The sequence below is a fragment of the Labrus bergylta genome, chromosome 5 (genome assembly GCF_963930695.1).
Source record: "Labrus bergylta chromosome 5, fLabBer1.1, whole genome shotgun sequence".
Taxonomy (NCBI): domain Eukaryota; kingdom Metazoa; phylum Chordata; class Actinopteri; order Labriformes; family Labridae; genus Labrus; species Labrus bergylta.
The window spans coordinates 9,836,043-9,851,819 of record NC_089199.1 but is presented as its reverse complement, the minus strand read 5'-3'; the positions used below and the strand labels follow the sequence as shown (position 1 = coordinate 9,851,819).

General features: G+C 37.5%; 1 protein-coding gene across 1 annotated transcript in view; it reads right to left on the bottom strand.

Annotated features, from left to right (window-relative positions):
- atg7 (ATG7 autophagy related 7 homolog (S. cerevisiae)) overlaps window positions 1-5,401 on the bottom strand; it is a 60,591-nt gene extending 55,190 nt beyond the window's left edge. The window contains exons 1-6 of the mRNA XM_020629066.3: window positions 4,921-5,401; window positions 2,280-2,491; window positions 2,044-2,098; window positions 1,096-1,213; window positions 901-978; window positions 695-811 (exon numbers count right to left, since the gene is read on the bottom strand). Coding sequence (XP_020484722.1) covers window positions 695-811; window positions 901-978; window positions 1,096-1,213; window positions 2,044-2,098; window positions 2,280-2,451 — 540 coding nt within the window. The 5' untranslated portion in view covers window positions 2,452-2,491; window positions 4,921-5,401. The remainder of the gene's footprint in view (window positions 1-694; window positions 812-900; window positions 979-1,095; window positions 1,214-2,043; window positions 2,099-2,279; window positions 2,492-4,920) is intronic.
- Between the last annotated feature and the right edge of the window lie 10,376 nt (window positions 5,402-15,777).

The following is a 15,777-nucleotide window of genomic DNA, read 5'->3' as shown; positions in this document are numbered from 1 at the left end:
CAGAATGCCAGGGATCAGTACAGTCATGTTTTGATTCTTTAACTTGTTCTTAGCAGAGAACCAATACAGCTTTAGTAGGCTGTAATGTTGTCTTAAAGCTCATGAATCTCAGCAATAAACTGTCACAGTGTTAAATCACAAAGATTGTTTAAGTTGATATGAGAGATAGACTGGGAACTGTGGAAAAATGTAAAAAGATAAGAGAGATTGCCATCGCTGTAGTCTGCAGCTGGTGTCATGAATGATGCCAAACTCTACCTTAATGAGGCATGTTCACAAACAAACACAAAACTATTTGGACCCACTGACCCTAGAGGTAACAAGTCTCTGGTTTCTTTTTTTTAGTACATCACTTTATTATAATGTTCTATAACCTACAATTATTAGACCGAACAGAGGCTTCAGGATTCTGAAAAATAAAAGGTCAGAGCAAAAACATTTTTTTTTTTCAGTGGCTCTAATACTGTTCCTAAGCTTAACCATAAATTGATATTAGACCTAAAACGCTGTTTGCATGTGTACGAAAGGCCAAAACACAGAAAAACCTCAGTTTTCAAAAATACCCGCCTACGTGTGGACTAGGACTTAAATCTTTAGACCAGTACTGGAGGAGGAAACCAAGTATTTCACTGCACAATGTAGAAATATCTGTGATATATGTGATGAATGAAAAGGTCCAACTTAAAGAGTCAACCTGTTTTGCTGAGAAAACTTGTTCTAGCACAGACGGTTGTTGGACAATCTTGATCCCTTCAGGGAAACAGAGTGCAGGGAAGCAGAACCAGTAGTAGAAATGGTACTTCTTCAAATCCTTCAAAAAAAAAACAAGTAAACAGAAAAGTCACACATAAAGTCGTTAAAAAACACAACTAACACAATTCATATACTGTTTAAACGCACTGCAAAGGTCAGTAGAATGAATCTAGAGAGGATGGACGGGTCCTTTAGAGCAGCCCCAGACTGTATAGCATCCCATATCTACAAACAAAAAAAGAAGAAACATTGCATCCATTAAAGCAAGGAAGAAGTTTTAAGACCATTTCTATTATTTTACAGATGTGAATTTGTGTGTGACTTTTGTTGGATATCATTTACCTCCTTGCCCTCTTTCTCCAGCAGAGCCTTCTTGTCAGCGGTCTTAAAGGCATCCACTGTGTTGGTGTTGTACAAAGTTCCAAGAGCTGAACAGCAACGGGCCGGTGTCGGACCATCTCTAACAGTGAAGAGACAATCACAACTTTGCATGAAAACTGAATGAAAGCAAAATGTGGATGGATCTTACGTTTTCATTGCACTTCCAAATAAAAGCAATGAAAGAGAAAGTTTGGGTTACTGCAAAGGGTATGCACTAATGCCATGGCTTTAAAATCATGTTTATATAAAAGATTGTCCAAATGTAAATATCTACAGTCCACTGTAAATAGTAAGGATCTCCATTGAGTCCAAGTGTACTAAAATTAAGCAGATATTTGTCTGTTTTAATCTGGTTTGCAACGTTTCTCCTACTGAAAGCAGCAGTGTTTTAGAATCTTCTGGTAGATTCATGTGGCGCCGTACACATCGGAAAATGAGTTTCCGAGTTGTTAAATGCACATGAACACCTGCTCAAGTCGGAACAACAACTCGGAAAAGAATTAGGTGCCCGACTTTCTGACCTGACGTCAGAATCGTCAACAAATGGGGGGCAAAATATGTTTTGTTAATGTTGACTTACTTTTAATTAATTCACTATTGCACTTCAGCTTTTTGCTCAACTATAACTTTTAACAATTACATTCCACTGTTCTTCTTCGTAGCATCAACGCTGTTTTGTGCTGTTGTTACAACATTCCGACTTTGCGAACTGAAATCACGTGAACACACTGAAGTCGGAAGAACGATTTCCCAACTCGGAAACTTGGACCACCCGAGCAGCACATGAATGCAGAATTCTGCTACTTTGTCCCACTGCGGGGGAGTGGTCAGGAGGAAAAGTGACGTCAATGCATACCCTCTATAAGGTTTATATAATGCGTGAATTATACTTCATCATACTGTACTTACACTTCAAATGCACTGAACTCAAGCGTCAGACGTGTTGGCAAGCCAAGTGGGTCACCTATGGGACAGACATGTAAATAAAATAGTAAACAATGGATCATTAGTGGTGAGCTTGCATGGTGAAACTTGTTATGTGTGAAACACCTCACTGATTTGTTATAAAATGGCATACAATGTAACAAATGTGACAAAAGTCACTGCATAACTCACTGCTGTAATGGAACCATCTCCCCACTCACCATTGTAGTAATATCCTTTGATACATTTGGGGCTCTCATCTAGTCTGTAGTCGTTGAGTTTCTTCTGAGTGAGCTGATGCCAGAATCCGGCCTCCAGAGCGCTGCTGAAGGGAGCAAACTGTAGCTGGAGGTCTGCGGTGGAGGACGCTGCTTCACTGGTGCCAGACGCCATCCTGACTTCACTAACAGGCACGGCAGCCAAATACTACGAGCTGAGATAAGACACATTATGTTTCAAAAACGTCTCTCAGATGCACTTAATGTCGCGTACATGGATGGCATCAGTAAGAGGCTGATAACAAACAGAATTAAAACCGCAAGCGGTGATGAAGGGCCCTCGCACCCCTGTGCATGTCGGGGTGTGTTGCGACCGCGGGAGTGCAGCAGCAGCGGAACGTGGCTAAGCAGCAGGCCGTGCAGTCCGATTTGTGTAAAAGTCGTACTATGGTATGCTGAAACAGGCAGCGTAATGAAGATCACAGAAAATTTTGACATAGAGCAGTTCAGGCTGGCACTGTCGTGATAGCTATGAAATATAGAGCAAATTGAGCATTGTGTTGTACTTATTCCTTGCAGTAGGAGGCGCTATGGTTAAAGTTGACTATTGTTATGTCTATGTGTTCAGAGGCCAACCCTGATCATACTTGTGTAATTTGAAGTAGATCAGACAAAGTATATAGGATGTAGTGCTTACTCCTTGCAGGAGGGTGCACTATGGTTAAAGTTGACTATTGTTATGTCTATGTGTTCAGAGGCCAACCCTGATTATACCTGTGAAATCTGAGGCAGATCAGACAAAGTATATATGAGTTACAACCACTTCCTGTTTGACGGTGAATGATGCATCCGTATGGCGAGAGCGTTGGACGTAGGTGTTTGAGCTTGAAAGTGTTGTATGGCCAAGGTGTTTGCATGGTCCCCACCAATTCTGAGCGGGAAATGAGCTACCTTGTAGCAATGGCTAATGCTGACTGAGAAGCAGTAACTTCCGAGAGTTACAGCCACTTCCTCTTCATGGCGATGTGATTTGTGGACTTTCTGTTAGATACTGAGCATGGGTGCAAGAGGGTTTATTGTAGGTGTTGTCAAGATGGATAAGCATATCAAAATTCAGAAGTGTAGGCTCAACGTGCTGCAGGGGCTAAATGTTTGAAATATTGTAGGGGGCGCCACTGAGCCATTAAGCCACATCCACTCATTTAAATGGTATCAAATGTTTGACTTTACCACCAGGATCATATGTATGAAGTTTCGGGACTGAACAACTATGTTAAGCCCGTGAAAAAACGACTTCCTGTTTGATGGAGACAGCGCGTCCGTATGGCGACAGCGTTGGACGTAGGCGTTTGAGCTTGAAAGTCTTGTATGGCCAAGATGTTAGCATGGCCCACACCAATTCTAAGGGGGAATTGAGCTACTGTGTAGCAATGGCTAATGCTGACTGAGTAGAAGTAACTTCCTGTTGTCAACAGGTGGCGCTGTGACTTATTCGAAAATTTCAAACATGGATGTGTTGAAACAATTAGACAATGACTTCCACTGACTTTTTTTGTAGGTCTCGGCCTGCTCTGACATGTAAAAAAGATTCATGTATGTAGGCAAAAAAACCTATTTGTAAAAATCAAAAGGGGGCGCCGTCGACCTAATTTGCAAACTTCGTTCATGAAAACGCCAAAATATCAAATTTTTTCGCCGGACCCGATGACGGAGCATGAGTTTTCACGCACATTCAGGCCCTCAAAATCGTGTTTAAAACGGCGGAACGACAAAAATAATGATCATTTGCATTCCGAGAGGGTCCTACGCACTTGTCAGTGCTTCGGGCCCCAATAAATAACATAATAACTTACTTTATATATATAATCTAATTCAACTTGTTCAGTCAGTTATTAAAATGAAGTACAGCATTTACTGATGCACTGACATGAGGAACATTTCAGGACAAATAATATTCCTGCTAAAGTAATCCTTTAAAGCCGCAAAAAGTTATTCAGGGCAAATAAAATAAAACCGAATTGTCTTGAAAAATGTGTAGTGTGATTTACATTAGCCCTTAACATGGATTTCTCTAGTGTCTGCTGCTGACTGATCACACATATACTTGACCTTATTTAGCTATCAGACACATGTTAAGAATGTTTAAAATGTATTACGTTGTCCTTTGTGTTTTCAGTGCATTTCTGCTCAATTCAAAAGAAATTGATAAATGAATACTTTTGATCTTGTGACTGTGTGTTTGACTGAAAAACAACAATTCAACACATTTTCACAGTCGTTGTGTAAAAGTATCAAGTATCATTATCTTTCACATATTTATTGTATTGCATTATTATGGATATAACCTGCATATCATGAGCTGCATGGCCAGATCTGTGTCACTTCATTCTATAGCAACTAATATTAATTCGCCACGTATTTAATTTCTCTCAGCCTGTCACAGTTGTCAGTCACTGTGCAGTGAGTTAACAGATATGGTGAAAACAGAGAGCCAAAGCTTTGGCAGATTCAACTTGTATCTTACGCACGCCTCGCATTCCCGAGAAATCACATCAAATAAAAGGTAACAACGTGAATTCGAGTTGTGATACAGAAAGCAAATGCACGAAAGCAAACATTACAAGGCTCAGCATTGTGCACTCACCAGATATTCTGACTTCCTGGTCCAGTGGATCATATGATCACGAGACTTGTAAACAGAGCAATGCACTGTGGGAAAGTATCCAGCAAAGATTAGCGTAGCTAGCTGCTGCAAATGTCTTATTTCTATGCGTTACGGTGCGTTTAAGATTGATTGAAATACAAAGAACCAAAATGTGAACAGGAAAGCGCAAACGACGAAGCATGAGAAAACTGACAAAAACTTATACGTCCCGTTTCTTTTCATGTCGGACTTCACGGATACGTTTAGTAAAGGCAAGAGAAGTAACGTGGATCAGTTTTCATAACATCCGCACCGGAGCTTTAAGTTGTTAAAGTCACTAAAAAAATAAATAAAACGTAGATCAAACAGGAAGACGCCAACAATCCCGAAAATATGATAAGAAACCTAAGAGCTCATTTACACCAGTATGGTCAGTGGAAAATCTGAAAATCTTGTTCATCTGGATTCCTAACAGCGACAGCGAGTTAGGGACCGTCTGCAAATTCTACGGCTGTGGAATAAAGCAGGTTCAGAAATTAAATTAGATAGATAGATAGATAGATACTTTATTGATCCCGAGGGAAATTCAAAGCATCCAGTAGCAGGTTACAAAGACGTACATGACATGAAACATTTGTTACAAATTAAACCGCAAAACCGACGCCCCCCCCCCTCCCATACATATATATTAACCCCAAAAAAAGATTTAAAGAATACCCCTAGATGAAACAAACTTAAACTGTGCAATTAAAAATAGATTTATACAAGAAATGTACATAACCCGTGCAGGGATAAAAATATATGTGTAATTTAAAGAAAGAACCTTTAAACAGTTGAGGGGGAAAAAAATCTGTAATTAGACCTGGATATAAAAAAAATAAAAATGTGTTGACCTTCTGAAGTTGTGTTGTTTATATATGTACAGCAATGTTTTATAAAGCAGATAGTGCAAAGTTATCAAAAAACAGACATTAAATAATAGGCAGTGCAAACATTAAATTAAAGGTGCTATTTAAGTAAATTGAGGTGATCATTAAAGTGTCCAACTAGAGGCTGACTCTTGGGACAGCTGTGCAGATGGGAAGTGGAAAAAGGAAGATTTAGTCCAAGTGTGTGCTTTCCCCCCTGCCATAACCGTGAGGTGTTGTACAGACGTATGGCCAGGGGGACAAAAGAGTTCTTAAGTCTGTCTGTGGAGCAGGATTGTGACAGCAGTGAACACACTCCTCTGCCTGGTGAAGGTGCTGTGCAGAGGGTGGTGGGTGTTGTCCATGATGGAGAGCATTCTGTTCAGGGTCCTTCTCTCTGCCACTATCACAAGAGAGTCCAGCTCTGCGCCCACCAAAGAACTATTCTATGTTGTCACCTCTGTGTTATTGATTTGAATTACGGTAGGCTAAATATTGTGAATAGGATCAACAAAGGTATGGGCGTTTGGAAAAGAGTAAACATTAAACTCCATGGACTAGTGCCTTGAATATGATTTAGCCTATGTTTTTTCAAAGACAGTTTTTTATGTTGTTTTGCACATATATTTAAAGTACTCTCCATAATGGTTTTAGAAATAAATGAAGGTAATGAATTGATTAAATGTAAATGTAGCCTACCATAATTAACACTACAATATTATAAAACTAGAGTTTTACTGAGAATAGAAATGCATAATTCAGCATGAATAATAGCCTTGATATTGATAACAATCACAGGTTAACATTGGTCTGTCAGGGATTTTTTGAAAAGGATGTTGTTTTAGCCTACTATCATATATCTTCTATTATCACAAACGTTCTAGCGACAGTAGCCTTTATTTAACTACAACTTTGTTTTGACCCCTCAAATGGTTAAGTATAGGAATGTCTTGTGGCAGCTGGATTTATGGACTTTACCATGAAAATAAAGTTTTTAATGCATCAAAGGTGACTCACCCAGCAGTTTACTGGTAGCCTACATGTTCTGTTATTCAGGTGTAATATTTCAAACTTGATAGAAAAACCTGTTTGTTTTTATCAACAAACCAGGCATAGGGTAATTTTTTTTACTTTTTAATTTCTAAATATCTGGTAACATATCTGTTTATTTTATGTGTCTTCTTTTCTAAAGAATGTTTTTATTGCTGTATGTCTACTAATTAAACTGTTGCAATTCAATCACTTGCAGAATATGAAATCAGATTTGCTTATCAAGGGTACAGGTAAGATAGAGATTCATTCATAACTGGCTGTAATCAACACATTCACCATTATCGTCTGTTTACTAAAATGGTTTTGCATTTTAACAGTTATCTGTAAAAACGTAAAGGTGCACTATGTAGTTTTGGTAGAGAAATGTGAAAGTTGGAGACATTTACAGATTCTGTGGTATATGTTCATAACTTTATGCACAAATTGTCCTCAGAGTTAAATGTGGTTCATGGAACTCTGTTTTAAGATTAATTGTGAGAAGTTATGATGGTGGCCTGCAACAGTGAAACCGTAACTCTCCTGGTAGCATTTTAGCTCCAAACAGTGTTCCAGGGACCCATTTTTTCCTTTGAATAAAGTTTTGTGTATTTATCTCAGAAAATATAGCATAGAATTGTTTCACTTTTCCAAATTTCAAATTTCTCTACCAGATCTCCATAGTTCACCTTTACGTCTAGGCTACAGTAAGTACACTCAGGGCCGGCCCGTGGCATAGGCAGTATAGGCAAATGCTCGGGGCGCCATCATCCATAGGGGGCGCCAAATGATTGCTGCAGAAAAGTTGAAGATAAGAAGAAGAAATAGAAGGAAAAATGCATTTAAATATCACTAAATATTATTTATCTAATATCATTTTCATGCTATTATTTAATAATGATACAAAAGAAACCATGAAAACACAACTATCACATATTTAAAAAGGCTCTATTTTCTTGTCTCCTGCTCAGTGATGGGAATAACGGCGTTATAAATAACGGCGTTACTAACGGCGTTACTTTTTTCAGTAACGAGTAATCTAATTGATTACTCTTCCCATCATTATAACGCCGTTACCGTTACTGCCAAAAAATGCGGTGCGTTACTATGACTGAAGCTGTTTTTCATCAGACCAACTAGATCTCTAAGCCGAGTGGCAAAGATATTTCTTACTGTTCTTCCTCTTTGGTGAGTGCGGACCAAGGGGCAACCTCCGGTCTCGAAAAATGAAGCCTATGCGGAAGTACAAAAAACTGCAGTTCCTCGAGGTTCCACTTGAGGCTGGCTGCAGAAGCGCCGGAAGTGCCATAAGCCCACAGCCAAAAAAGCCCGTTTTTACCACAGGAATCAACATGTTTACAGCCTGGTTCAAAAAACGAGATATATCTGAGAAGTTGACGGCCCCTTCTCCTCACACTGTGGGGGGGGTGAATTTTTTTATAACTCATCGGATTTTATTCTATTAAGGAAAACGACTATGCCCATATTAGGGTTGTGTCAGATTTGATTGACAGCTCTGCGCGGTCAGCAGGTCAGGAGGCTAACAGCTTGATCCGTCTGATTTCTCCTCTTTCTTACATCGTTTGGAGAGTTTGTTTAACGCATATCTGACAACATACATGGCTTGCTGTGCGGTTAACAGACCATCCAACAAGTTGATGCTTCAGTTTTTTTCGGTAAGTGATATAGTAGTGTTATATTTACTGCATACTCGTGTTTATATTTACGGACCTAGCTTGTTTAGCGTTAGCTTGTAAACCAGTCGGCTAACTGTGTAGCTCATTATTTACATTATTTACATTATTTACGGTCAATGGTTTAGAAATGTTTGTTGTTAAGATGTTGTTGTTGAAAATAGTGAGTTTGTGTGATGTTAGAAGCTAAAGGTTCATCTCGGTGGTTATCTGACGTTATGATGAATGTTATACTCCACCTAAATGTGGACATTAAAAAACAAACTTTGTGTAGTAATTATCTGTCAGTAACATAAACTGAACTGAACCTAATGTGCTGTGTAGGTTATAGAGGATGACATTGAAGTTACATGGTTGATGTAGTGTCTTTAGATTTGTGCAAACTGTTAACAAATAAAAAAAACTTCACTTTGTAAGAGCATCTGTAACCATTAAGAACTATATTAATAACCATACTAATTTTCACTGAACTCATACACAGAATATAGCAGTAGAAATATAAAATATAAATAACATATGGAATGAAAATAAGATATAAAGCACATAGATATAAAGTATAAGAAATAGTTTGAAGAGTACAGCCATGTACTGAGCTCATGTTAATAATAAATGAGTTACTGTATGTTCTGTACTAAAGCACAGAGAGTTGGGACCTGTTACTGATTTAAATAATTCAGGTTATATTTGTTTCATGTAAAGATGAAGTACTATCCACAATAAATTGCTGAATTTTTCCTCACACAAAATCTGAGACCATTTGATGTGGAATATCATTGTGTGAGTGAGAGAGAGAGCTGAAAACAGCATGATTACAATAATGTTTATCTTCTTAACTTTAAATAGATGTTGATTACCTGAATACTGGACCTTTGTTGTCTGGGTAGTACACTGTTGAATTTATAAATGTAATCTTACACACAGATGAATACCGAAAAATAGATGAGAACAAAAAAAATGATTTAATGAATAACTGATATTTTCTCTCTTTCTTTGCCATCCTGAAGACCCCTCACTAAAAGTCCATGTTCTCCTGGATCCATGTCACATGCTCGAGCTTCTTCTGAATGACATTTCAACAGTCAATGTGATATTGATCTGGGAAGACTACATTTCTAAATCATTTTTAACTGTGTTTTTATTCACAAGTTATTGATCTTATTTACTCTCCATGTACCTTGATTTAAGAGTGGGGCTGTGTTTAAGGGCAAATTTTTGCAATGACTCTGTTCCATCCCATTTTCAGAAATGAACTACATTAGTATTTATCAAAAGAATAAGAAGTTGTGTAAAAGTAGACTTCCTTCCCTAAGCTATTGAGTTGAGCATTAATCTGAAATGTATACTCATAAGTAGACATAAAGGAGTGCATTTATATAGAAATATTTATTTAATCTGAAAAACAACATTAAAAAAAGTCTGTTTTTACAGCAGAGATGAACATGTTTACAGCTTGGTACAAAACAAACAAATAGGTGTGATTAGCTCATGTCTCGATGGACACACACTGTACGGGGGGGGGGTGAATGTTTTGATGAAGGATAAGAGTTATTCACAATAAGGCGTGTAGCTGACCAGCTTGACAGGTGGGCGCGGTGTAACGGTTTGTCAAAAGGCTTAAAACCCGTCTCAGCTCCAGCTCTCAGCCTGTGGGTGTCATCACTCAGGCCATCCGGGGGAGACCTCCCTCACAGCGAGCTGTTGAAGAGAAGCAACCGAAGTCAACCCCAGAAGAACCAACAAATGCAGATGTTCTTGAGGCTCTGGTTTCTTCCTCTGTCTCTGCAGCTCTCTGGGCACCTCGAAGGACAAGTCACCAATAATCCACACTGTGTCTATAGGAGAAATACAAAGGTGTTCAATTAATGCGTCAGACAAGACAAAATGTACAGTTAACTACATGTGACAGCTCAGGGTGTTTTTTTGTTATGAGCCACATCTGCAGGAATAATATTGAACAAAGTAGCACCATAGACTGTAAATATTATATCATAAATAATTGAACATGCACATGTATTTTAAGTTCTGTTAAAGAGGGGTGGAGGTGGGGTCCAAATTCTTTGACACATTTGAGCATTTAAAAATTTACTTGAAAGTAACGAAATAGTTACTTTCCAAAGTAACTAGTTACTTTTATAATTTGTTACCCAGTAACTACTTTAGTTACTTTTTGGGAGAAGTAACTAGTAACTGTAACTAATTACTTTTTTAAAGTAACTTGCCCAACACTGCTCCTGCTTGACCCGGCGCATCACAACACAGCTGCTCGTTACCTGCTCATTGTGAAGGAGGAGGCAAGGTGACTTATTAGAAGTGAGTGACAATGAGTGTACTGATTAATATCACGTTTATAAATGACCGTAATGTAATACAACAACAACAACAACAACAAAGCCCTCGCGAGCCCAGGGACGAAAAAGAAGAAGAGGAGGAATAATATGAAAAAGACACAGAGGTAACGTGCTGCACGGATCAGTTATTTAAGTTGTATTTAAGATAGCTTGTCATGATGGATGATAGTGACGTCAGTGTTTACTAATTCCTAATCAATAGCTGGAGTTAACATCAGTTATTTCCACTGTACTTTCATTAGGTAACGATGATTAATTTTAAGACAATAACCAGTGTAAGAAATACACTTCTTTTTGTATAGTAGGCTACGTTGTTCTGGACACAAAACCTACTTTTATATTTATTGACATCTTTGTGTACTTAGTTAGCTTTCACCCTAGTCAATTAAAATGTTTATTTTCCACCTCCTGTTGTCATTAATAGTTTTAAGCTCTCGCCTTTAGAGTATTGATGTCCGAGAGCATGAATGCATTTTGTGAAAGAAGTCCTCACTGAATAGATATTTGTGCATGCTGTAGATCTGGATGTAAGGAAGACTTTTGGTCTCATCTGAAAAACTATGTTGAAGTTTCTGTACTGCTCTGAACAGAAAATAATATTTTGTGTTCACACTATATCTTTAAATGCTCATTGTTTTACAAATGCTCATCTTCTCTCTCCAGATGCCATTTTAAAACATTTAAAACCATCCTCTGCCATCCCTGGGCTGTCTGTGACCACTTCTGCTCCCTAAACTATTTGGTATTGTTTGTTCTGTTACACTAGTTATTTGTAGTTATTTATGAGAAATATTAGTGTTATTACCAATTTATTCATGTTTGTTTAGAAGTATTTTTTATTTTAAAATAAAGGAATTCTGTTAAATATAAAGCTGTAAGCCAGTTTTTTTTAAGTATGTGAATATTGTCTTTGGTGGTGAAACTGGCTGCAATTTAAGGGGCAACCGCTGAAATCTTGCCTAGGGCACCAAAATGGTTACAGTGGTCTGAGTACACTGTAGAAAATGGTTCTTTTTCCACTGGCAACTTTGCTGCCAGTATTTTTCTCTAAGTTTACGTGACAATATTGGACAGTGATCAAACAAAACATAACTCAGCTAGCCCAGATAATGGTTGAGTGAAACGAGGCATCAAATGTGATTTAGAGATCGGAATGAACCGGGAATAAGACTTCAGAGTCTTACAATCAAATCTTTTACAGTGCTCCTAGGTTATTAAGGGCAGCTGTGGGAAAATAACTCCTCTGATTCATGTTTCATGTAGATTCTTTAGCTGCACCTGTGGCCAGAGAGGAGGAGGGTGATGGGAGTTTGTTGTGTCAGGGACTGTGGTCAGTGCTTTGCAGGCGGTGGCAATGGAGGCTTGAAGGTTTGGAGTAGGAGGTGATCAATTATTTCAGGAGAAATGGTCGTGACTGTCAGGAGCTTGTGAGGGTGAGCATGGTTAATGGTGCAGTGTGTGAGGTCGGGGTTTGTCATACTAGAAAGATCAGATTATAATGATACTGTACATATTGTCAAATCATCCTTGTCTGGTCAATTGTAGTCTCAGAAGTTGTCTTTGCTGAAAAACATGGAGAACCTTGAAACCCACTTTGTTGTTGTCACTTCATTCATGAAAGCCATTTAAGGTGAACTATAATTAAATTGATATGTATTGAATAATTCATTTTAATCTAACTATATTACTTTATTGAAAAGTCTCTTCACACTTATCTTTGTTATGTTTCAATTACTCTTCTTTTTGTATGATTGAATTAAAGTTGATTATTGAAATAAAGTCTCAGATGGAAAATGTAGGCAGTTGTTTAAATTCTTGTCCATGCTTCAGTTAATAACAGATGTTTACAAAGAGCTTTGATGGACAAAGCAAAGGCAGGAACTCAGGATAAAAACACAACAAACAAAAACAACAGTCAGGCCAAACAAAGACTGTAATGCTGAAAAATAATATAAATGCAATTACAAGGAATAAGAAAGATACAGCAGGCAAGTCTCAAAGGGCAGTTAAAGCTATAAAGCAGTACATTTAAAGAAAAAGAGAACGACGAGAAGACAAAGAAGAGGACATCACATCCCAGATAACAAGGTGTGTGTTTTTCTTCTCTCTGTCAATGGCTACACTAACCAGAATGATACCTAATATTCCAGTCAGAACTCAATATTTGCATTTCAAATAATTTTGAGCCATTTTCTCATGGATAGTCTGGATGGATATCAACTCAATGGGAGAGTGTTTAGTGTGTCTGACAGATTTTAAAATACTTGATACAAAATGTAATATTTTGGGCAACAGTAATAAAACTGACTGCAATGTTTTAAAAGAGGACAGCATCAATGCCTGGAATAACGGATTAACCACTGACTCTGGGTGCTTGGAGTTGCAGTAGGGTTGTTGTTTTTTGAGTTAGTTGATCACTTGCAGATTGGTTCAGATTTAATAAGCACCAATCAGATTTAATTATCAGCAGAGTCTGGTTGTATAACACTTATCATATCTTCCTATTTGTCAAAAAGGCCATGTGTCATAATCCAGTTCCACAACCTTAACTGTTGTTTTATTTTGTGTTCACATGGGGCATCTTTATTAAAATAAGGGTTTTCGTGAAAGTGATGGAAATATCCTTACATATAGCATAACCAATAGAGCTAGGTGTTCAGCCTCTCGTGAAACGATGAAATTTCCATTTGAAGTGTGCACAGAAGCAGACTCAAGCTTGGCTGCAACAGGGTTTGTATGTCTCACCATACAGTGCTGAGAAAAGTTTAATGCAACCACATTATGTGTAGCAAATCCTTCCATTTTAAAGTTTAGAATCATATACCATGTATGTGATGATCTGCTGGTTTGGTAACCTCAGCATCACTAACAAAAACAGGCTGGGAAATATTGTTAAACTTTGCAGAAAGATTTGGTGTTAACGTGAATGATCTTGGCCATATTTCTCCACTCAAAAGGTAAACGCCATGTTGGAAGACCCTCAGCACCATCTGCATGCAGAGTTTAGACTTCTGCCAACAGGGAAGAGGTTATGTTAAGACGACCAAATCTAACAGATACCTGAGGTCGTTTGTCCCATCAGGAGTTGGGTTTTTAATTAAACTGTTGCCTGTACACTTTTACTATGTTGGGCTTTGCATCCCTTCTCTCACTCACGTCCATCATGATGAAATACAAAGTAGTTATGTTTTATATTTATGTCTTTGTGCTGTTGAATGTCTGTTGCCTTTATGGACCTCTGTTGCAAAACCAAATTGCCCCTCAGGGACAATAAAGATTTTCCAATCCACTCCAATTTCTTGTTTAGCTTCATTTTAAATGTTAGCTGAAAGCAGGGTAGTTAAATGGTTGATATGCTATGCATAAATAAATAAAAATTATTAACATCCGCAGCAATAAATAAGAGCTGTATACTGGCCTTGGTCTATGTTGCCCTTAATAAGAGACCAAACAATGGCTAGAATTTATTGTAGATTTCGAATAAGATTATTTTTTTTGCTGAAAAGTCAATATTATTACATGAAAATATAAACATTAATTGGCCACTTATTGAACCTGATAGCTTCATTCTGTGAAAAAAGTCTGAAAAACTAATACCAGCCTCATATTGATTTGATTTAGGTAACAGTGATGCACAGTAGAGATGACACCATGCAGTCGTGCTCCTTCTGTTCACTTTATTAGATCTTCCAGCTCATTGTCTTTCCCCTCTGATTTGTTTGATTTACCTACAGTAGTGACTCAACACCTCAGGGTTTACTGGAAACAGGAAACAGTATGCTTCTTCGTGATTTAGAATTTGTTGGGAGACATGGAAGTTAAATGTTTAACAGATGTATTTTAGACATTGTTATTCACCTGACAAAAACTGAAATGGGTATTGAAGGCCCGAAAGGGAAGAAGTTGGGGGGAAATGATGATCTTTTTCTAAATGTGATATAAGTAATTATATCTTGTGCATTTCTGTAAAAGAACAGTTAAATTAAAATAAAAAAGGTTTTCTAACTTTATTCCGTTTTCCTTTTATCAAACAGGAATAAAATGTTTCTCCAGGTGAAAAGTGTTTATCCAGTTTTATTTTTGTTCAAACAAAAATCTTAATTCTTTTTTTAATCTTTGAAAACAAGTGAGAGAGAGAAAAAAAATAAAGTATAATTCCTTTGTTTATAATGTGTTGTTCGTGCAATACTAATTTTGACCACTAGAGGCTGAAGTGCACCATTACCCCCTGTTGTAGGACAAAAACGACAAAGACTCTAATGCACTCTAATTACGGTACAAGGTACATAATTTATATCTTGTTTTAGTTTGTGATGTCATTTTTGTCTTTCATTTAATTAAAATACATTTAAAACCCAAAGACCCTGAAGGGAGCTTTTAGGATGGTTAATATTATAATGCCTTATTTTACTTTGTTCTCAAATTACAGACCCAGGAGTCTTACCTTTTTTATTTCCGAGCACTTTTTGTGTGGTTTGGATGGTAAACATTTATTGGAATCCTATTTAATTTGTACTTCACAACAGGATTATAGGCATTCCATTTTCTAATGGGATATAATTGAGCTGTCATATTTAGTCCCTAGAGCCTGGTGGATGGACTGAGTGTTTTTGTTCCAAATGTTTAATGAATACAAACCCGGTACTTACGTCTCAAATGTATTGCTGCTTGTCCACATAATTATGGAATGATTTTGGTGCTGTTTAATGACAAGAAAGGGGGAGCTGCATTTAACCATAGAAAAGATGAATGGGAAAAGCTTTTGGTCCTAAAGGGCAGATTTAACTTCTGTAGTTTGACAGAAAGATTTTGGTGGTTGCTATTCAGACACATCCCTGAAATAATAAAGGTCAGCAGAGCATAAAAAGAAAAAAAATA